Source organism: Cnephaeus nilssonii, assembly GCF_951640355.1.
Source record: "Cnephaeus nilssonii genome assembly, chromosome: 14".
Lineage (NCBI taxonomy): Eukaryota > Metazoa > Chordata > Mammalia > Chiroptera > Vespertilionidae > Cnephaeus > Cnephaeus nilssonii.
The window spans coordinates 33,918,275-33,942,254 of NC_137085.1; the positions used below are offsets into that span (position 1 = coordinate 33,918,275).

General features: G+C 40.0%; 1 protein-coding gene across 2 annotated transcripts in view; it reads left to right on the plus strand.

Moving 5' to 3' along the window:
• The window catches only part of RASEF (RAS and EF-hand domain containing), a 61,197-nt gene extending 48,191 nt beyond the window's left edge, over positions 1-13,006 (plus strand). The window contains exons 15-16 of one of the 2 annotated variants that reach the window (XM_079790667.1): positions 5,976-6,052; positions 10,347-13,006. In XM_079790667.1, coding sequence (XP_079646793.1) covers positions 5,976-6,052; positions 10,347-10,452 — 183 coding nt within the window. In that variant the 3' untranslated portion in view covers positions 10,453-13,006. The remainder of the gene's footprint in view (positions 1-5,975; positions 6,053-10,346) is intronic. The other variant, XM_079790666.1, reaches the window with a different exon arrangement.
• Positions 13,007-23,980: the final 10,974 nt, after the last annotated feature.

A 23,980-nucleotide genomic window follows, 5' to 3' on the forward strand; every position in this document is an offset into this window, starting at 1 on the left:
AGTGAGATCATGTGATATTTATCTTTCTCTGACTGGCTTATTTCACTTAGCGTAATGCTCTCCAGTTCCATCCATGCTGTTGCAAATGGTAAGAATTCCTTCTTTTTTACTGCAGCATAGTATTCCATTGTGTAGATGTACCACCGTTTTTTAATCCACTCATTTGCTGATGGGCACTTAGGCTGTTTCCAAATCTTAGCTATGGTGAATTTTGTTGCTATGAACATAGGGGTGCATATATCCTTTCTGACTGGTGTTTCTAGCTTCTTGGGATATATTCCTAGAAGTGGGACCAGAGAGTCAAATGGGAGTTCTATTTTTAGTTTTTTGAGGAAACTCCATACTGTTCTCCACAGTGGCTACACCAGTCTGCATTCCCACCAGCAGTGCATGAGGGTTCCTTTTTCTCTGCATCCTCGCCAACACTTGTCCTTTGTTTGTTGATGATAGCCATTCTGATAGGTGTGAGATGATACTGCATTGTCGTTTTGATTTGCATCTCTCCGATAATTAGTGACTTTGAGCATGTTTTCATATGTCTCTTGGCCTTCCTTCTGTCTTCATTCGAAAAGTATCTATTTAGGTCCATTGCCCATTTTTTGATTGGATTGTTTATCTTCCTTTTGTTAAGTTGTATGAGTTCCCTGTAAAAGTTGGAGATTAAACCCTTATCGGTGATAACATTGGCAAATATGTTCTCCCATGCAGTGGGCTTTCTTGTTGTTTTGTTGATGGTTTCTTTTGCTGTGCAGAGCTTTTTATTTTGATGTAGTCCCATTTGTTTATTTTCTCTTTAGTTTCCATTCCCCTAGGAGCCATATCGGTAAAGATATTGCTTTGGCATATGTCTGAGATTTTGCTGCCTGTGGATGCCTCTAATATTTTTATGGTTTCCCGTCTTATGTTTAAGTCCTTTATCCATTTTGAGTTTACTTTTGTGTATCGTGTAAGTTGGTGGTCTAGTTTCACTTTTTTTGCATGTATCTGTCCAATTTTCCCAACACCATTTATTAAAGAGACTGTCTTGACTCCATTGTATGTTCATGCCTCCTTTGTTGACTATTAATTGGGCATAGCGGCTTGGGTGGATTTCTGGGTTCTCTATTCTATTCCATTGACCTATATTTCTGTTCTTGTGCCAGTACCAGGCAGTTTTGAGAACAGTGGCTTTGTAATGCAGCTTGATATTTGGTATTGAGATCCCTCCTACTTTGTTCTTCTTTCTCAGGATTGCTGCAGCTATTCTGGGTCTTTTTTTATTCCAGATGAATTTTTGGAGAGTTTGTTCTAGGTCTATGAAATATGCAGTTGGTATTTTAATGGGGAGTGCATTGAATCTATAGATTGCTTTGGGTAGTATGGACATTTTAATGATGTCGATTCTACCAATCCATGAACACGGAATGTTCTTCCACCTGTTTATGTCTTCTTCTATCTCTTTTTTCAGTGTCTTCTAGTTTTCCGAGTACAGGTCTTTTACTTCCTTAGTTAAGTTTTTTCCTAGGTATCTTAATTTTTTTGGTGCAATGGTAAATGGGATTGTTTTTTTTTTTTAATCTCTCTTTCTGTAAGTTCACTATTGGTGTATAAAATTGCCATAGATTTCTTGGCATTAATTTTGTATCCTGCTACATTGCTGAATTCATTTATTAAGTCTAATAATTTTTTGATGGAGTCTTTAGGTTTTTCTATGTACAGTATCATGTCATCTGTGAATAATGACAGTTTTACATCTTCTTTTCCAATTTGGATACCTTTTGTTTCTTCTTCTTGTCTAATTGCTATGGCTAGCACTTACAGTACTATGTCGAACAGGAGTGGTGAAAATGGGCATACTGTCTCATTCCTGTTCTTAGGTGAAATGGTTTTAGTTTTTGCCCATTGAGTATGAAGTTGGCTCTAGGTTTGTCATATAATGCTTTTATTATGTTGAGGTATGATCCCTCTAATCCCATTTTGCTGAGGGTTTTTTATCAAGAAAGAGTGTTGGATTTTGTCAAATGCTTTTTCTGCATCAATTGATTTGACTATGTGATTTTTATTTCTCAATTTGTTTAGGTGATGTATCACGTTTATTGATTTGCGGATATTGTACCATTCTTGCATCCCCGGGATAAATCCTACTTGGTCATGGTGGATGATCTTTCTGATATAATGCTGGATCTGATTTGTTAGAATTTTGTTGAGGATTTTGGCATCTATGTTCATGAGGGATATTGGCCTGTAATTCTCTTTCATTATGTTGTCTTTATCTGGTTTTGGTATTGGGTAATGCTGGCTTCATAGAATGAGCTTGGAAATATTCCTTCCTCTTGAATTTTTTGGAATAGTCTGAGGAGGATAGGTTTTAGTTCTTCTTTTAATGTTTGATAAAACTCCCCTGTGAAGGCGTCTGGCCCTGGGCTTTTGTTTGCTGGAAGCTTTTTGATGACTGCTTCAGTTTCCTCCATAGTTATGGGCCTATTGAGATTTTTAGATTCTTCCTGATTGAGTTTTGGAAGGTTGTATTTTCTAGGAATATGTCCATTTCCTCTAGGTTGTCCAGTTTGTTGGAATAGAGTTGTTCACAGTATTTTTTAACAATCCTTTTTATTTTTGTGGGGTCTGTTGTTATTTCGCCTCTTTCATTTCTGATTTTGTTTATTTGGGTCCTTTCTCTTTGCTTCTTGGTGAGCCTGGCTAGAGGTTCATCAATCTTATTTATCCTTTCAAAGAACCAGCTCTTGGTTTCACTGATCTTTTGTATCGTTGTTTTTTTTGGTTTTTTTGTTTGTTTGTTTTGTTTTGTGTGGGGTTTTTTTGGTCTCTGTGTCATTTATTTCTGCTCTGATCTTTATTATCTCCTTCCTTCTGCTCACTCCGGGATTTTTTGTTGCTCTCTTTCTTATTCTTTAAGTTGTAGAGTTAGATGATTTATTACCATTTTTCCTGTTTTTTGAGGTAGGCCTGTAGAGTTATAAACTTCCCTCTCAGGACTGCTTTCACTGTGTCCCATAGATTTTTGGGTTGTTGTGTTTTCATTGTCATTTGTTTCCAGGATGTTTTTAATTTCTTCTTTGATTTCTTTGGTAACCAAATCATTGTTTAATAGCATGCTATTCAGCTTCCAAGTGTTTGAATTTTTTTTGGTTGTTTTTATTGTAGTTTATTTCTAATATTATGTCATTGTGGTCTGAGAAGATGCTTGATATGATTTCAATCTTCTTGAATTTGGAGAGACTTTGCCTGTGACCCAATATGTAGTCTATCTTTGAAAATGTCCCCTGTGCACTTGAGAAGAATTTATATTCCATGGCTTTGGTGTGAAATATTCTGAAGATGTCAATTAAGCCCATCTGATCTAGTGAGTCATTTAGAATTGCTGTTTCTTTGCTGATTTTTTGTCTAGAGGATTTATCCAGTGATGTCAGTGGGGTATTAAATTCCCCTTCTATGATTGTATTGTTGTCGATCTCTCCCTTGATATCTTCCATGGGTTTTTTTATGTATTTGGGTGCTCCTGCATTGGGTGAATATTTGTTTACCAGATTTATATCCTCTTGTTGTATCAATCCCTTTAGTATTATGAAGTGGCCTTCCTTATGTCTTGTTATGGCCTTCACTTTGAGGTCTATTTTGTCACATATAAGTATTGCTATCCCAGCTTTTTTTTCATTTCCATTTGCCTGAAAGATATTTTTCCATCTCATCACTTTCAGTCTATGTGAGTCCCTTGTTCTGAGATGGGTCTCTTTTAGACAACATAGATATGGGTCATGTTTTTTTATCCATTCAGCCACTCGATATCTTTTGATTGGAGCATTTAGTCCATTTATGTTTAAAGTTATTATCAATAGGTACTTGTTTGTAGCCATTTTTATTTTTTGTGCCTGTGTTCCTTCTTCCCTTTTTATTTCTTTTTTTTTTTTTTACACCAGTCCCTTTAGCATTTCTTGCATTGCTGGCTTGGTAGTGATAAACTCCCTTAGCCTTTTTTTTTTTTTGTCTGTGAAGCTCCTTATTTCCCCTTCAATTTTGAATGATAGCCTTGCTGGATAGAGTATTCTTGGATTCAGTCCCTTTCTTTGCATCACTTTGTAAATTTCCTTCCATTCCTTTCTGGCCTGATGTGTTTCTGTTGAGAAATCATTTGATAATCTAATGGTAGATCCCTTGTATGTAACTTTCTGTCTCTCTCTTGCAGCCTTTAAGATTCTCTCTTTGTCCTGAATGTTTGCCATCATAATTACTATGTGTCTTGGTGTGGGTCTTTTCGGGTTCATCTTGTTTGGGACTCTCTGTGCTTGTGTGACTTTTTCTTCCCCACATCAGGGAAGTTTTCTGACATTATTTCTTCAAATAGGTTTTCTAACCCTTGTTCCTCTTGTCATTCTGGCACCCCTATTATTCATATGTTGCTTCATTTCATGTTGTCCCAAAGTTCCCTTAGGCTCTCCTCCTGTCTTTTAATTTTTTTTTCTCCAATTGTAGTTCAGTTTGGGTGTGTTTTGCTTCCCTGTCTTCTAATTCGCTAATTTGGTCATCTGCTTTTCCTATTCCACTGTTGAAACTTTCCATGGTATTTTTTATTGCAGCTATATCCATTTTGTGATTTTTTAATAGATTTTTTTTGGATCTGGGGGCTTGTGGGCAAAGATCCCACAGTGGGGTTTCCCCACTGTTTGAGCCCTCTCTCTATCCCTGCTCCAGAGCAGCCCTCACACCTCCCCCTTACTCCCCACAGACTGTGTGACCCACACCCAGGCCCACAGCACATGATATTCTCCTTTCCTAAAAGAAACTGCCTCCAGCTTGTTAGATAAAGACACACAAAAGTAACTTTATCAGTTACAATTGTGATAAGCACTATGCAGGATGAATACAGAGGGCTCTGAGGTTTTATAACAGGAAGATCTAATAGGGCCTTTTGAGGGTTAGGAAACAATCTTAATTTCAAGGGAGGATTACCTAAGATCCAAAGGTAGGTAGGAGTCAGTCTGGAGAAGAGGGTTGATGGGTGTAGGGCAGGGGTCCTCAAACCTTTTAAACAGGGGGCCAGTTCACTGTCCCTCAGACCGTTGGAGGGCCAGACTATAGTTTAAAAAAAACTATGAACAAATTCCTATGCCCACTGCACATACCTTATTTTGAAGTAAAAAAACAAAATGGCAAAAACACCTGCATGTGGCCCACGGGCCGTAGTTTGAGGACGCCTGGTGTAGGGAATAACCTCAGTAATGGGAACAGCAGGTGCTAAGACCCTGGATGGGAGGGAATTTGGAGCATTGGGGAAATGAGGGAAGGCCAGGGTAACTGGAGCATCGTGAGTGAGAGAGAATGTTGGCAGGTAAGGCTGGGAGGCTGGCTGGGGCCACATATAAGCTAGGTCTTGCCAGCCATTGTAAAGCATTTGAACATGACTTGACTGGAAGGGAAGCATTGAGGGGTTGGAAGCAGGAGAGTGATAGGATCCGTGATCACACACATACCCTCTGGAAGGTTGAATAATAGGGGACTAGAAAATGTCCATTGGTTTTAGCCACATGCAGGCTGCTGAATCTTGATAGGAAAGGATAGTGTGAAAGGGGCATGTGTTAGCTGCTGGCCAAAAGCAGACATACTTTTGATGGACTTTCCATTCCTGAGTGTACGTTATCATTTTTTGTCTCTCTCAAATGATTTGATAGTGAACATTGGGTAGAATGTGTGCAACTATTGGAAATAAGTATCTTAAAACATGAAATTCTGTATTGTGTTTTTTTTTTTAATGCAAACTAAAAACTACCATGTCTAGGAACTATTTCTAGAATAATGAGGTTCAAACTAGTCATTTCTTTTTAATTATTGAAACTCTGAATCAAACTTCTTAGCTACTACTCACTCTTAGTGTACTCAACAGGAAAAATATTTTTATCTTATTTATTGATTTATAATCTAAAATTTCAGGAAACCTAAACAAAGGCTTTGTTTAATAGTGTCTTTTTTCTTTTCCACAGACCTATGGGGCATTATTCTGTGAAACAAGTGCCAAAGATGGTTCGAATATAGTGGAAGCTGTTCTCCATCTTGCCCGGTAAAGTTTTGTCTCTTATTTGGAAAACTGGATATAGACTTGAGTTTTCATTTAGTTGGTGCTCATGTCAAACCTCTTGACCATGACATGACTCTACATTGGAAAACACTGTCTTCTCTTTCAGTAGTGGTTAGAGAAACAATTAGACGTAGATGTTATAAAAACTGGTAATGCTACACATTCACTGTGAACATTGACAAGCATACCTTTACTGCCAAACAAAGCAGGTGCATCTGTGGTGTCATTGATGTTTTTGCATGATGTCACCGCAAAGCTAATAGTTGACTTGTACAAATCATTTATAGGAACCAGATTTTAAACACAAGAGACTATTATGAATATAAGTATTATGACATTTTTCAGGGTAAAGGAAAGAAAACCTCAGTAAAACAAATTGTGTATATGCCAGTTGGAAGCACTTTGTTAAGTTTATTACACAGGTAATTACTTAGCTAAGGCAATGGTGTTAATAACATTTTGGAATGTAGATTGAAATATTGCATTATTGAGAAACTTGGATATAAATGTGTTTTAATTCTTAGAGTATTCTTACAAAATAACAACATGGTATTATGTTTATCTCTTCTGCCTAGTTTTCTGCCACAAATGAAATGATGATTCTTTACTGGCCTAAAGGGATTAAATATTAAAAAGAACAAATAAAGAAAAAAATCAAAATGTGTGTTAACAAAATCCAGGCTGATGATCTTTAATTGCTGGCAAAGCAAAAACGTAATTGTAGGTACACTGAGTGGCCAGATTATTATGATCTTTGAATGCATAATAATCTGGCCACTCAGTGTGTATATGTGTGTGTGTGTGTGTGTGTGTATATATATATATATATATATATATATATATATATATATACACACACACACACACACATATATATGTGTGTGTGTGTATATGTATATATATACATATATATGTATATATATATATATATATGTATGTATATATATATATATATATACACACACACACACACACACATATATATATATATCTTAGAGGCCCAGTGCATGAATTTGTGCATGGGTGGGGTCCAACCAGCCTGGCCAGGGGGAGGGGACATGGGCAGTTGGCCAGCCTGCCTGCTGGTCGAACTCCTGGTTGAGGGGACAATTTGCATATTAGCCTTTTATTATATAGGATATACACTGAGTGGCCAGATTATTATGCGTTCAGAGATCATAATAATCTGCCCACTCAGTGTATATAGTGTTTATACTGATCACTTGTGAGGTTTTACAAGAATCTTGACTTTAGTATGATAATTGGCCTCTTCTGCTAGTATACCTTGCAGTGTTTTAAATTCTGCTTTTGTATTAGTGACTTGATGTGTATAGTGCTTCTTAGAATAGAATTCTATTAATAGAAGGCTTGGTATGGGGTCCTGGAGAGACTGGCTTGGGAAAATCAGGAAAGGGCCCCCAGGACCTTAAATGGCCTGCTTAGAATTGGTTTGTGGCAGGGCTTGAAAGATGCCTCTGAGCTTGAACTCAGAGTCTTTGAACATTATCTCCTTTGACATCAATCCAAGAGAGAGAGAGAGCCACCTGCCCCCACCACACTGGAAATCTAAAAATCATTTTTATTTAAAGCAAAAACAGTGCTAACTTTGAATATGACCTAGAACCAGTAGGAAAAAAGGCAAACAAATATTTAAACATATAAAATCAAGTGAATTACATTTTTGTTTTTTTGCTTTTGCTTAGTAGGAGAATCATGGGCTAATATCACTTTTGTCGAGAGCCAAAATGAAACCTTCAGAAATTAGGTGAAATAATGGATTCCGTGCACTTTTGGGTGTACAGCTATTTTGGTCAAACAGGATATATTCAGTAAGTGGGGAAGGGGAAAGAATTAATGAAATGAACTAAAGATGGAATACTTGTTGAGTTGGTAGGTGTCCCCCCCTTTTTTTTGGTCTCAGATGGTTGTATTGGTGTTTCATTAAAATGTACATGAGAATTCCTGGATGGAGTTGATGGTGTGTGCCCAGCAGGCAGATGGGTGTAGGAAGGGCCTGCAGGTCTTTAGAGCAGAGGTCGCCAACCGGTGGTCTGTGAGGTCCGAAAGGTTGGTGACCGCTGCTTTAGAGCACGATTGGGCCCGAAGCAAGGCAGGGGCTCAGTGCTATCTTAGCCTTAGGCAGAGTGGTGCTTCATTGCTACTCTGTCTTAGCAAGAAAGGGGGCTGCTGAGCAGGACCTGTGCATGGCTGTGGGCTGCTGCCCAGCATTTTGGAGGATTGTGGTGTCAGGAGGCTCAAAGTCCAGCCTTATAGCTACCGCTGAATAGCTGTGAAGTCTTGAACGAGGGTGGGGCTGAAGGAAATGATCTCCCAGGCCCCATATAGATCCAACAGTCTGATTGTATATACAACCGTCTATACTCCCCTGAATAGTACAATCGCTATTTAACGCTGAATTGTCTCATAGGGTCATATTAAAGTTAAATTGCTTCAAATTGCCGTGGTCACACCCAGAGTGCTGGATCGATTTTCTTTATTATATCATAAAGATGGGCAAGGCTGTAACCGGCCGTCCCCATTTGCTTCTGCAGCTGTTTATGGTGTAGCTTCTACACAGGCTTGGGTTTATGTAAAACACCTGTGCACACAGTATTTCAATAACGAGGGCACTTGAGAATCGCTTATCATTGAGTTTCTTATTGGTTGTATTGCATATGGCCTGGTTTAAGGTCTCTAATTTAGTTATTAGCAGTGTGTTAAGTATGAACATTATAAAGAAAGTAAATGTGTAAAGACTATAATTTGCTTTATACTCCATCTTCAAAGTTGCTTGTCAAAGTGCCTAAGTCTTAAATGGAAATGGTATATTCTCCCCAGGTTAAATGGATATTTACAAAGTTTTACAGCCTGTAGAATGTTGGGTAAAATGCAAAACATGTATGTTCTCCATTTTCATCTCATAAGATAACTCCCAGCATGGTGCCTTCCACACCACATCATGTCATGAAATTGAACGAGATGGGTTTCTGGATGTGCACCATCTGAAGGATTCCTTTTGGAAGGGAGGCCAGAAATGTGACACCCTGAGCTACTTTTCTTGTTCTTAGAAAAACTCTCAACCCCAGGAAAAGTTTCTCTTAGAAATGCAATTTCGCAATTTTCCTTTTGAGCTGCTAGGACACCCACACACTCTTGTCCATTGGTAAGTAAATTTATCAATATGGAACGCAGGTGCTTCAAATGTTCTTCAATGTACTCAAATACCACAGACATTTAACTGATCAATGGCCTGAAATTTCAGGAAGCTCAGGCAGTTATATCATTTCAGCACAATTGCCAAGCCTGATTGGGGAGAGAGGAATTGTTTGAGGACATTCTGGGGACTAACTGTCACATTCATCTTACCCATGTCATTTGGCTTATCTAAAGTGGGACTTTAGGGTCTGCATATGTCACCACCACGCCCTGTGGCTACACTTGGAAGAACACTTCCCTAGGGAGCTTTGATAATATCATGGAGACCTGTGGTCAGCATTGCATCTGTTAATTCTAAAAGAAATTTAGGAAGATATAAAAGGATATTTTTTTTCTGGATTTTAACCATCCATTGTTACTTCCATGATCATGTATAATTAAGTCATCATTGCTTCTTGTTAATATCAGCAAGTATCAGCCAGAGATGGGAGCCAGGTCTAGGGTAGTAAGGAGTAGGCTGTGCGTGTGGCAGACTAAAGCATGTGAAACTACAGAAGAGAGCGAGAGGAGTCTGTGTGTACACTCATATGTATGCACCTGTGCATGTGGGTTTGCGCATGCATGTGTGACTGTGCATGTATGTGCACACACGTGTATGCACCTGTGAATGTGCATGTGTGGTCTGTGCATGCATGTGTGAGTGTGCATGTGTGGTCTGTGTATTCATGTGTGAGTGTGCATGTGTGTGTACACGTGTGTATGCATGAGTGTGTGCATGTGTGAGTCCACAGCTTGGTGCTCAGAATGCTGGAGTTAGAGCCAGCCTGCATGCTGTGAATCCCAGCTGAATCACCTCTCCTGCTATGGGACCTAAGGGAGCTCCTCACATACCCAATGTAAAATGGGCACAACAAATCCATATGGTTCTTGTGATGATTAAATAAGTCAACACCTAGAAAGCATTTAGACCAGTGTCTGGATGGCAATGCTCAGCAGTGCTGCTTTTATTTCCACAGAGCCATCAGTGGTTGAGGTTTGTGCCTCAGTAATCCCCCCTCTACCTCCTCTACTTTTACCTTTACCTCTACCTCTCTCTCTATCTCTTTCTCTTTCTCTCCAGGGAAGTAAAAAAAAGAACTGACGAGGATGACAGCAAGTCCATTACCAACCTGAGTGGGAGCAGTTCCAAACAGTCAACCCACATGAAGAATTGTTGCAAGGGTTAAACCTCGAACACCTTGACCTGCAAAGTCTTCATTTCCGGAATACAGAATGTGTGCGACTTACTTGCTTCTCACATGACGTGGTACAGCCTACAGATACTGTCATATGGAGAGTTACATGTGGGAGATCTGGACCATGCTGTGGTCCCTCCAGAACCTCGACTCTTCTTCACTATGTTCCCATGAACAATTTAGGCTCCTTGGTTAAATACACTTGTTTTGTCCTTGCAGGATCTTAAACGATAACATGTAAATGTTTTTCAAGTGATAAAAAAAATCACATGCTCAGATCAAAGCTGTAGAAGAAACTCATGGACATAATTAGATTCATGTGGGAGCTGACAAAACCTATGACAACATTTCCTTCAGATATTTAATACTAGAGTACTGATAAAAGGGGGTATGGCCCTGGCTTTGCTGTTAACTAGGCTTGTGGTTGTGGACATGTCACCAGCCCATGTTAGTTCTGTGTCCTCATCTGTAGAACAAGGCAGCGTGGCCTTGGCCCTCTCACATGTTGTAGCACTTTTTTTTTTTAGAAGTGAGAAGGAGAGTGTGATAGCCCATGGTTAATAAAGACTCTGGTTGTTTGTACTTTTAAAATATTGGAGTATTGATTTTTCTCACTTCTGAAACAAGAACAGAATTTAATTGAGGGGAAAAAGGCAATTTTCAGTCTTTGGTGGAGATAGAAAAATCTATTTTTCTATGTGTAAAACAAAACATTTTTTTGTGACAAAAATAGTTCTATATAAAAGAGAGTCTTTTATAATCTCAGAATACTTACAAAGTCCTTGGTTTAAGTTTGATGTTAAAAATTCCAACACACACATAGAAAGCCACATACTACTGAGAGTACAATGCCCAGGAAGGTTGTCGCTCTTCACTTAAACAGCTCACCAGCGAGTGGCTGCCAGGGCTGGGGACAGCCAGGAACCAAGAGTGAGCAACTGCTAATGGGTGTGACATCTTTCTGGGATGATGAGAATGTTCTGGAATTGTATGTGGCATTAATGGTTGCATAACTTTTGGAATATCCTAAAAGCCACTGAATTGTATACTTCCAAAGGGTGAATGTAAGGGTACGTGAATTATATCTCATTAAAAAATACATTAGTTCTTAGAACCATTTAACATTTTGCCAAGGGAAAATATGCATGCTTATTTCAACTCTTCCCATGATTTGAAAGCATGATATCCAATACAGTGCAAATCCCACCACTCCCTCCCTGCCAGGATCCACTTCCTTAAATAATGGACAAGGAAAGAAGTGCTGTGCAAGGTTCTTGGAAAAGCATCTCTTTAAGAGAGGAGGTGTGGTAAGGAAAGGAGTGGGGTTCCTTTGCTCAATGTGACTAGTGACTTTCTCACCAAAGAGCTGGTTGGTCTTGCTCTCCTAGAACCTGCAGTACCTCCCACACTTTCCCATTGACAGGTCTCTAAGAGCCAAAGGGGTCAGCACCTGACCCTGGGGTGGGTCAGCGAAGCCTCATGTTTGGTGTTTGGTTTTCAGCGGCCTGAACCAATTAAGTTATTCCCAACTGGAGATCTGAGCTTACATTGGTTCATGTAGGTCCAGGCCCCAAATCGTTTGCTGAAAAACCTAAATAGTAGCTGTTACATGTAAGCTGAAACATTCCTTTTTGTTGAATTAAAATAATTAATTGTAGCTATTTTTCTCCTGTTTGTGATTTTTATGATCAAACCTTAAATTCCTCAACCTTCATATTTATTTTAATGAAAATTGACCTGGTACGTAGCACACATAGATTATAAGTGGCTACAGCATCGTTTAGCTTTTGAAAGCATGCTTTCTCTCTGCTGATGACCTCTAGTTTTTTCCTGGAAAGTTGGTCTATTTATAGCAACTTCATGGATTCCTGTTTCCTCTTTCATGTTTTTGTTGGTTCCCCCTCCCAAAAAAGTTTATGTTTCTGACCAAAAAGGAAGCCTTGCTTGTGGGGAACTGTAAAACTGCACATGGAAGGAGTGGTGCTTATTTTGGGGGCACAGTTAGATGAAGGTTATGCATTGCCTGTCTGTGGAGACAGTTTAGCATGGACCTGACATATATGTCAGTCATGTGGAACTCATGTTTTGATGTTTGGTGCAGCTGCACTAAACTGATAGTTCACATTATTGTGTTACCGTTATTTTCCACCAAAGTTCCTTTCTCTGTTTGTCTTACAATCTGTACATGCAAATACCCCTTTGATACAGAAGTATTACCTGGGTCTTTATTCTGAAGTGTATGGCCAGTGCACCCAAATTGATTAGATTGCACAGGCAACTTTGATAGACAAAGCAGTCATATTTAACTGTTCCAACACGGATACATATTTTGATAAGTGTGTGTATCTAAACACATCTAAAGAGAAAAGGTACAGTAAAAATATGTTACAAAAGATAAAGTGTGTGTGCCCATGTGCACGAGTGAGGGACTGGGTGGGGGAGGGCTGTGGAGGGAGAATGGACATCAGGAGGAAGGAAGGTTGGGAAGGAAAGAAAGGGAGAGAAAGGGAGAGTAGAGGGTTGAAAGAGACCCTGAGAGATAAAGCTTGAGAGGAAAAATAACAAAAGGGAGAGAAGACAGAAAGAGAGAGAGAGAGAGAGAGGGGGGGCATTGGGGGCTGGGGGAGGGGGGATGTGCAACTGGACTGTTAGACTGGGAGGGAAGAAAAAGAGAAATGGGAGGGGAGTTTGTACACACACACACACACACACACACACACACACACACACGCTTGGGCAAATGGACAGCATGCTGAGCCTCCCCATCTATTTAAACCACCCAAAGCTAGAAGTAAAATCAACATCATAGTGGGTCCAGCCTTTTCTTTTAACATTGCAAACAAACTTTTTTGCTTATAATCCCTTATGATCTTATGGGACTACAGTTGTATTTTTGGTCTGTTCTTGCATGTGGCACAAGACTGTATTTCATGTTTTCAACTTAGACTTAATTAGATACATTTGCATAGTTCTATGCAAGTAACTCATCTTGTGTGAATTTTGCCTTTGAGAGTTTTTAAAATCGCTATTATATTATGTTCCTTTTTTATGTATTCTGACACATGGGCTAATATTTTAATTTCATTATAGAAAAGAATGTTTGATAAGGAGACATTTTTTACTGTTAACTTTTAGCCTCATGCATTTTCATAATTTATTTTTTCCACTTGCTGCTTTGTATGACATCTGTGACACTTGATTATTTAATACAAAATGATGTGATTTGCATAAACTCCAGTCACACAGCCCTCTCGCTGAAGATAAAATTGAGGTTAAAGATAAAGATTTATTTTCATATTTGTACAGTGATCAGTTTCCAAGTGATCTTTTTTGTGGGCTTTTATTGTATGTGTGTGAAAGAAATTTCATATGTATATATTAAGTAGGCCTCTGAGTATTGAATAATTGTTTTATGATTTTGTTTTATATGGTTTACATTTTCATGGTATCAGCCATACTTGGTTTATACTGTTTTATTTTTCTTCAAACCATTAATAATTATACCATAAAGTGTAATTTTTACAGCCATGCAAATGTCTAAGGAACTACAAATATTTTTTGCATTGTAAATTGAATAAAGCAGGCTTCCTTTGGTCTTTGGGGTGTTTCCTTTAACTATGCTGCAGGCATCCCTGAAGTAATTTTAATTCTAGGCGGTGCCTACATGAAACGGTGCCTCTGACACACTGGTCTTGTTGGCCTGGGCAGCTGGCTCGTGGGAGAAAAGAATGAACACATAGTGGTTGGTGCTGTGGCACAGCCAGGTCATCCTGGCCAGTGGGGCAGCAGGTCACCCAGCCTGGGGTGTGGTGGCCAGGAACCGCGAGGCTTTTGTAGGTAAAGTTTAGGCCCTCCACATGACCTCAGGGGTTTGTCTCTTTCTCTGACACCCATTTTCTCCCTCTACACTCCTGTACTGCCCAGCTAACTCCTGCTCATTTAGCTTAAACATCTCTTCCTCCAGGACGTTTTGCCCACTCTAAGATGAGGCTGCCTGCTCTCACTTGTGTAGCAGCCTTTCTAACTGCTGATCAGCATCAAGATTATTGCTCTTATACTTGTTTAACTGGACATAGTGCACCAAGCCCTTAGCCCTACTGTCTGTGAGGACTAAATGAATTAATGTGCATAAAGGGTTTGGGATAATACTTGGCACTCTGATCACTCTCAATTAAAAAAAAAAAAAGTTGTGCGCCAGGCCGGTATTGCTCAGTGGTTGAGTATCTACCCATGCACCAAGAAATCCCTGGTTCGATTCCTGGTCAGGGCACATGCCCAGGTTGCAGGCTTGATCCTGGTAGGGGGTGCTCATGAGGCAGCTGATTTATTTTGATGTTTCTCTCTCAGCAATATTTCTATCTTCCTTTCACTCTCTAATATCAGTAAAAACATATGAGCCTGGCTGTTTTTGCTCAGTGGTTAAAGTATCGGCCCATGGACTGAAGAGTTTCGGGTTTGATTTTCAGTTAAGAGCACATACCTCAGTTGCAGGTTCGATCCCTGCCCTGGTCCGGAGCATACGGGAGGCAACCCATCGATATCTTGATATTTTGATGGACACAAAGTTAGGGTATCATAGAAGATAGGATATTTGTAGGAGGGATTAAAAGAGAAGGAAATCACTGAGAGAGAAATGAGGGCCTCAAAGTTAGAATGGAACGTTGTGAGTGGGATCCTTATAGGTGTAGGGGTTGTGTCCAAAAGTCCACAAGATGGGAATGAATCCCCAGGAAAGCATATTGTTTTGCAAGCTTTAAAATAACATGTTTTCTTTCCATATCCAGATGTTATGTTTTTATAGCTGAAAGTGTAAAATAGGCCAAGATGCTTCAACTTAAAATTATAGGGTAAGATAAATTTTTAAATGCATAGTTCTAAGAATAATTACCTAGTTTTCTTTGTTTTGTCTGCATTGGTGTATCGAGTTTACTTGTGAATTTATATTTCCTAACTATCCATAGAATGGGAATTTGGTTGTAAGGCCCTTGAACCTGTGACATCTCAGGCTGTATTTGAACTTAGCTTCTGTAGAGTTCCTCATGGTCCTCCTTAGGGCTTTGGCTTCCTGAAAAAATGTCCTTCTAGGTTTTCTGGTACATCTTCCCAAAGCTGTGAGTGGGGTAGAACTCAGGAGCTGGATAAGGATCCCATCAAGGGGACGTTTGGTGAGTAGGTCTTGTGTGGTTTTAGGGGCAAAATGAATGTTCTCTAGCTTGCCACACATCTCTTCTTGATCAGTCATTCCAGGAACTGATGTTTTAGATAAAACCCTACAACTTCTTAATGTGATCTCTAAGGCCCGCAGTGATCTGGCTGCTGACGGTTCCCTAGCTCATTCAGTCACATTCATCAATCCCGACTGTGTTCTGAGTGCGATCCCAGCCAGGGGGTTACAGAGTGCAGAAGACCCACTCAGCAGGTCGCATTCTGGTGCGGTCGACAACAAACTTGTAAACACATCACTTGCCTGTGTTTTTCATAACTACAGACAAATGGGTCTTTACAACTGTGTTTTAAATTCTTAACTGTGCTGAGAAATTCAGATGATCAGATCCTGTGGTCGACGTTTGTCACTATCAGCCTCTGAACAGTTCTTCTCTAGGGAAATCCTGTTCCATGTGAACGCTAGTGGGAAGTAGAGCTCCATGGATCCTGAGAGAAGCTAAATGGAACAAATATGCCATCCCCCTACCCCTCAAACTGGGTGTAGTGTACAACTTAGACTGGCTCATCACAGGCTTACACCCAGCACCCCACTCTGAAGGGGGTTGCAGTTTGAGGCAGTCACTGAACCCCTCACACCACAGTGAGGGCAGAGGCGCTGCATCCTGATTGGACCCAGACCCTCTGGGACCTGGCCCCAGGTCTTGCCTCCCCTTGGTCGTTGCTTATCATCTATAATCTGCATTGTGCTCTTGAGCCTTCTCATTGATTCTGTGAGTCACTCACAGCCTTTGAATAAGATAATTTTCTGCTAAAGCTCAAAAATGAAGAGATAAAATGCAATAAATCCATTTTTTTATATTTTGTTTACAAGTGACAGCTCTTAATTTTGATATCAAACCCCAAAATAATTAGTATATGTACTATGTCTTGTTTTTCTACTTGATCTGTATTAGTTTCCTGTTGCTGAGCTAACAAATCACAATGACCTTTATGACTTCAAAACAACAGAAACATTTATATCTTACAGTTCTGGAGGCCAGAAGTACAAAAAATAAATCTGGTCTAAAATTAAGGTGTCTGCAAGATGGTGTTTCTTGTAGCGGCTCCAGGGGAGGATCCATCCCCTGTGTTTTCCAGCCCTGGAGTTGGCCTGCATTCCTTGGCTCATTGGTCCCCTGTGGGCAATGACATCACTCTAGCTTCCTTTTCTGCCCTCACATCTCCTTCTCTGGCTGGGATCTTCCTCTCACTCTCTCCCTTGTAAGGACCCTTGTGAATACACTGAGATGACCTAAGTAATCCAGGATATCCTCTCCATCCTAAGATCAGTATTCACATCTGCAAGCCTCCCTTTGCCAATAAGGTGACATTCATAGATTCTGTGGATTGGTACTTTGGCGGGCCATTTTTCTGTGTACTGCAACATCCACAATAATTGTATGCCATCACCATTTTCTTTTCTCAATTTTCAAGTTATTAGATGATACAAATTTAAAGAAGGAACAATGCTTTACTCTTTACTAGTTTGCTTTTTAATCTTTTAATTTTGAAAACCTAAGTAATGACACTACCAAAATGTTCACACTTTTTTTTCTATAGGGAGTGTGCTGATGATTTTTAAATTTCCTAAGTGCTCTTTGAGCACAGGAAATAAGCATTTACCATTTCAAACATTAAGTTGAACTAAACAGCCACAACTTGACATAGAGTTGACCAACTCAACATTTTTATAGCACTGGTTATGGGGAGTGCTCTCTGAAAGGCTGGGCAGAAAGAAAAAGAGGATGCTCCCTATTTCTGAGGACCGTATCATTGAGCTGACAAGATCACAAAAGAGGTCATCTCAGCAACCGGAGAAAGTAGAACCACAAATAAATTCCAGCTGTGGTAACTGGAAGAATGGACTTGCTCACAGGTTTCTCCACCAGCCACTGGGTTAATGTGTGCTCTGTGCCTCTTATCTCGTAGAGGCTGTTCAGATAGCCATAAACTGATATGGTCCTTTGAGGAGTTTATAACTCCTGAGATTATAGACTCCATGGGATTTCAGTGGGAGCACTGAGCAAGTACATAGATTGGCTCCTTGTACAGTTAACCCTTGAACAACACAAGCTTGACTGCATGAGTCCACTTACATGCAGATTTTTTTTTTTCAATAAATACATGTACTGCTTTTGATCTGTGGCTGGGAGTCCTCAGATGCAGAGAGAAGACTGTATGCATTGATCTATGCCACTTTATATAGGAGACCTGAGCATCCATGGAGCTTGGTATCCGCAGGGGTCCTACAACTAATCCCCTGGGGATCCTGAGGGACAACTTAAGTTTTGGAGGAGTATAAAGTTATATGTGAATTTTTGTACTGTGCAGAGGATCAGCGCCCCTAAGCCCCAGGTTGTTTAAGGGTGAACTGTATTACCTATTTTGAAAAATAAAAACAAAGAAAAAAGAAATCCCAGCCAAGCCAAATGGCCCTCACACACATCTACTCTTCTCTGCTTGGCTTATCTTCTCTGGCTCACTCTCCTCTTGGACCCTCAACTTGGCATTCTGTTGACTCCTGATACCCAACCTCCTCTGGCTTCCATCACTGGCACTCTGTCTTGGGCATGATGCCATGAACACTCCCTGGCTCTATGGATCTCAGTTTGATGGAGCCCCCAACTCCTGGGCAGACCATCCAGGTCACAAGGCAGCATGCACCTCCTGGCTGCACACTCTGACTAAATACAAGGAGAGAATATCCACAAGGTTGTTCATTGTGTAGATGTAGTAGTGGAACTGCCTCAGGTGACCTTTTACCTTTGATTGACCCCAGGATGTCTTTGTTTCTTTGTGAACTTGTTTCTTCATTGGTTGATTTGTTAGTTCTTTTGTTCATTCATTCATTCATTCATTCATTCATTCAATACCTCTGAACCAGAGAAACAGAAGCTACGGTACAATGTGATTAATATTAGGTGTGTGCCCAGGGATTTCGTATCTCTCTATTCTCCTTTCCCCCAACCTCATTGATAATTTAGACTTTATTATATCCTGATAGCATAAGAGTTAATAATTAACCCAACTGAACATGTTGAATGAACAGTGGCAGCTTCTGGGAGTTAACCTTTAAATGACCTCCCTTTCACCCTAACCGGAAAAGATCTACAAAGTACAACAAAGAGATGTTTAATTTAATGACATTTGCAGATGAGCCTTTTTTCCCTTGGCTGATTTTTTTTTGAACCAGTAAAATCCTTATTATTGAGGCTTTTCAGTGTTGCAGTTCTCCCAGAGGGCACTTGGGGAGAACAAGGAATGCCTGTAGGCGATCGACCACTTTGTAACTTTAGCCTCCGGGGATCTTGGGTGAGGTTAGAAGTGCTGCTAGGAACCCCATCAATATTGAAAATGCCTCTGGCTTGATTAAGCTTTGGGACTACCTCCATTGATCCTATTCAAATATTTATTGAACACCTGCCTCAGACATGCTATACTAATTAACCTCAGAAAGTCACCTTCACCCGAGGCCTGGGAGGGGAAGCTTAGTGGGAAAAGGAAATTCCTCATGGGTGACTGAAGAATGGGCTGGCTCAGCTCCAGGGAGAAGGATCCAGAGGGAAAAGCCATCAGGTCCCAGTACACTGGTAGGATTTATGGCTTCTATCCATGTTCGGGAGGTGATCTGACCTGAATGGGCATCCCAACAGAAAAGGGAGCGTATCTTCAACAACCCCTCAGGAAAAAGCAGTATGGTTTCTTGAATTGTCCTACAGAAATTGTTCTTTATTGTGGTAATTTAATGGCATAATACAGGCATACTGTGGAGAAATCTAGGGTTCGGTTCCAGGCCACAGCAATAAAGCCAGTCGTAATCTTTTGGCAGGTGGAGGGTCTTGCCTTCCATTTGTAAAAAACAAACAAACACCACATCTGTGAACAGCAAAGAAGCAAAATGCGATAGCATGAGGTTTGCTTCTATTTAGAAGTTCAGGCTCTGAGCACAGACTATCTGAGTTTGGGTATAGGCTCTACCTCTAAGTTGTCTTAACCTTTCTGGACCTCACTCTGCACATCTGTAAAATGGGGAGCTGATAGTACCCACTACTCAGAGTTGTTGGAGGACTAAAGGAATAAAACACTAAGGTAGCACCAGCAGCACTAAAAATGTAAATAGTTATTTTAACTGTGCCAAGTTTTGCCCTGCTGAAAATGACCATGTCTTCCAATGAGTGGACTTGTTAATCTGTCTGCTTTTCAATTTATAGGTAAAAAGATATTTGTGCTGCCAATACATTTTTTTCCCGTTTTGTGGCTTTGCTCTGTTGTCCTTTGCACATCATTTTTTGATCCCAGAGAAATGATGCAAAGGAAGGTAGCCACATGGTCTGCTGTACCCGGGGTGTGTTCCTAAAGTGTGTGTGCTCCTTAAATTCAAAGATGAGCCCACTGTTATTGGCTTAAAATGCCATAAAGAGGTTGCAGCTGAAACTCCCATAGGTATTGAATGATTTGCCACAGATTTTTGCCCATCTCTTATCGCAAATATCATTAATACTAATTCCTTATCTTTCCAAAAGCCTGCCGAAATGATCTTTTCTTTGAACTTGTGTGTTTATGGTATTAATCATTTGAAAATGACATCCTCATGAAACAGAAGTTCTTCATGTTTACTTAAAGTAGTTTGCATTTGTGTAAAAGTTGATATTGCCGGAGGAACAGTTAAAGACCTTGTCACCAATAGACATTTGCCCTCAAAATGGTGAAAATTAGGAATATGCGTGTCAAATTGTCATTTGCAGAATTTAAGTGCACAACAAGTTGTCATCAGCCGTGTTCTTTACTTCCTGGCTTCTGAGTTGATTCCAAATAACTTTTGAATACATTTCAATTTTGCAATTTGATTTAGTTCCGACCATATGGACCTATTCAGACGTTTGTAACAATCCATGGCCAAATGATTTTCTCTCAGTTCAGCTCAAGCTGCAAATCAAATCTAACTGTTGTCATGAAAAGAACTGTGCAAAGGAAAACATTTCCTGAGCGGAACTATTCCTTAAAGGACCTCCTTCCTTAGGGCCAAGAATAATTTTTCACTGAACACACCCATGGCCATGCTTTTTTCATAATATATTTTGATAAAGTGAAACTGAGGGAGTCGTTTCCATTTTTTTTCTTTTCTTTTTTTACCCAGTCTGTTGCAGTGGGGAAAATATCTCCTTTTCTTTCTTTTTAAAAATTAATTATTTAATTATATTGTTGAGAGTATTACAGATGTCCACCATTCCCCTTTTCCCTTCTCCACCCAATTGTTCATATTCACGCAAAACAATGAAACTAGACCACCCACTTACACCATACACAAGAATAAACTCAAAATGGATAAAGACTTAAATTTAAGACCTCCACACAACCATGCTCTATAAACAGCAGAGCGTCAGTTCTTCAGCGGTGCCTCTAGGTGGCAATGCAGCCCAAGACAACGTTCTCTGTCCCCTGCTTCCTCCCCTCCCCCTCAGTCTGGGTTGGAGCACAGGTTGGATTGGCATGCAGGGAAAATAATCATTAAAAATAAATGCAATCAAAAGGGTTAGGTTATTATCGTGGCCCATTGGAACTGCTGTAGTTAGAAGTCTGTCAGCCTCCCATTAGAAATGTTGTCTGGGAGGAGTGTGCCACTGGGCTGTGACACTCTTCAGGTGTCAACCTCCAAGCCTATTTCTACCTAAGAAGTTGGATTGTAGATGGTCCAGGGGCTTTGAACTGGCGTGCAAAGACACACAGAGGGATTTGTTTTGCTTAAGGCCATTCATAACTGTTTTGGTAACACGGAAAAGCACAATGACCCAATGGCATATTTTGGTTTCATTGGCCACGTGAGAGTGCGTATCCTTAGTAAGATTTCAAGATTAAATTCTGAAAAATACTGTTGTGTGAGCAGGAAAAATATGATTAGAAAGTTCTGCACAGTAAAACATTTGGGTAGGATTGGCAACAACCTCCACCGCCCACTTTCGCTGAGGCCAATCCCTTCGGATGCCAGGGTTTCCTCCACTATAAAAGGAGAAGTCACTCTCCATGACTGTTATTATCCCATGTGATTAGGTGTTCTGGGTTATGCTGTGGTGATAAGCAACCCCAAATCTGAGTCATTTATCACCAAGATGTATTTCTCACTCATGTAGCATGACTCAGGTGCAGGGGAGTCTGCTCTGTGCCGTGCCGGAAGCTCGGCATCTGGTTAACTGCACCACCTAGAACACGTTTTCTTGGGCCCCTTCTACACTTTGTTCTGGAACCAACACACATCACTTCTGCCCAGTTCATTGACTACAACTGACTTACTGGTAAGGAAGTGGGAAGATACTGTGTGAACGTCACAGTAGCCATCACAGCCCTTTTAGCTCTGTATTTTATGATTCTGTGATTCTGTTGGGGGTGCTATCGTGCTTATATTTTAATGCTTTCAACTGTCAATACCACATGAATGTGAAGTCCTCAAAAACTAACTTAAATTCAACTCCCAGGAAGTGCAGGCTATGTAATTTTTATTTTTGAGGAGACTTGTCTTTCTTTTCTAGACAAAATTTATCGCTTCTTCCCTGTGTTTTGGTGGCACTTTTTTTCATGTAGATGGGTTTGCATTAGTCACAGCCAAATTTGTTGCTACTCTATCTCCTCCTGCTGATGGCAGATACTCATATTTATCCATCTTTGTATTGCTAAAGTCTAAAAAGATATGGATGAAAAAAAATGAATGGATGGAAAAAGTTATTCTATGAAAAATCATGATAAAATAATACTTTGAGATCTATGTGCTCAAAATACTAATAAAAATTTAAGCCAATGTAACATAAACAGATGCCTTGTCTCTTTTATTTTTATTTATTTAGTTAGTTAATCCTCATCCAAGGATATTTTTCTATTGATTTTAGGGAGAGTGAAAGAGAGAGGGAAAGACAGAGAGAAACATCGATGTGAGAGAGAAACATCTATTGGTTGCCTCCTGCATGTGCCCTGACCAGGGCCCAGCCAGGGAAGAGCCTGCAACTGAGGTACATGCCCTTGACCGGAATCAAACCTGGGACCCTTTGGTCCGCAGTCCGACACTCTATCCCCTGAGCCAAATTGGCTAAGGCATTGTCTCTTTTACTTAAAAATATTTTTTTTATTGATTTCAGAGAGGAAGGTAGAGGGAGAGAGAGAGAGAAACATTAATAATGAGAGAGAATCATTGGTGGGCTGCTTCCTGCCTGTGCCTACTGGGGATCAAGCCTGAAACCTGGGCATGTGCCCTGACCTGGAATTGAACTGTGACCTCTTGGTTAATAGATCACACTCAACCACTGAGCTACACCGGCCCACCGATGTCTTATCTCTTTCAATTCCTAGATTAATTCTTGAAGGTAGGTAGAGGAGGAAACTGCATTTTACAGCAGTCAAGGAACTTTCACAAATGTATGCAGTAGAAAAAGCTGGAGCTGAGATTTGAATCCAGACCTTTCTGATTGTAGAGTTGCACTTCTGACCCATTATACTATAGTGACATATCTGATTTGCACATCTTTATAAAAGCATAATTAAAAACATAATTATGATTAACTGGCACATTTACCCTGCAAAGGAGTGCCAACATGGGAAAAAGCCTACCATGCATGACAAGAGACCTGGATTCTATTTCCTGTTCCAGGTCTACTGCTGATTGGTTGTATGACTTTGGGCAAAGCTCTTCATTTGCTTCATCCCAGGTTTCGTATCTGTAAACTGAGAGTTAAGTTTGGATTATTAATTTCCAACTTTACATACTGGAGATCTTATTAAAATGCAGATTCTGATTCAATGGGCCCAGGCAGCCTGCGATTCTGCAATTCTCATAAGTTTCCTGGTGAAACAGTTTGCTGGTCCATGAAGCACATTTGGAATAGCCAAGAACTAAATGATGGCTTCACACTATCAGATTTTGTGAGTTGTTACAAACCCTTGATTGAACTACTTCTTCACTTATATAATTGGCACAAAAAGATGAAGCAATTTACCCGGTTATTTTAATGTACAGGCTCTTAATCATTCACCCCAACATTCATTCTCTCTCCTTCCAGCCCCAAATCTATAATTTCCCCGGAGAGTCTCTCCAGTCTGCAATCTCTATGCTTCAGGTGAACTTGGGAGGCATCCATGCTTAAAAATTTTTTGGCCACAACAATTGGTTCTGGGAATGTCTTGAGAAAGATTGAAAGTCAGTGAAATAAAATCAAATGTGTTCCTGAGAACTCAGGAACAGGGGCAGAGATATATTTCAGCTAAACTTGAACTTGAAGGACTAGAGCTGCCATAGCCATCTTATCACCTCAAGCATAGTAAAGACCCACCT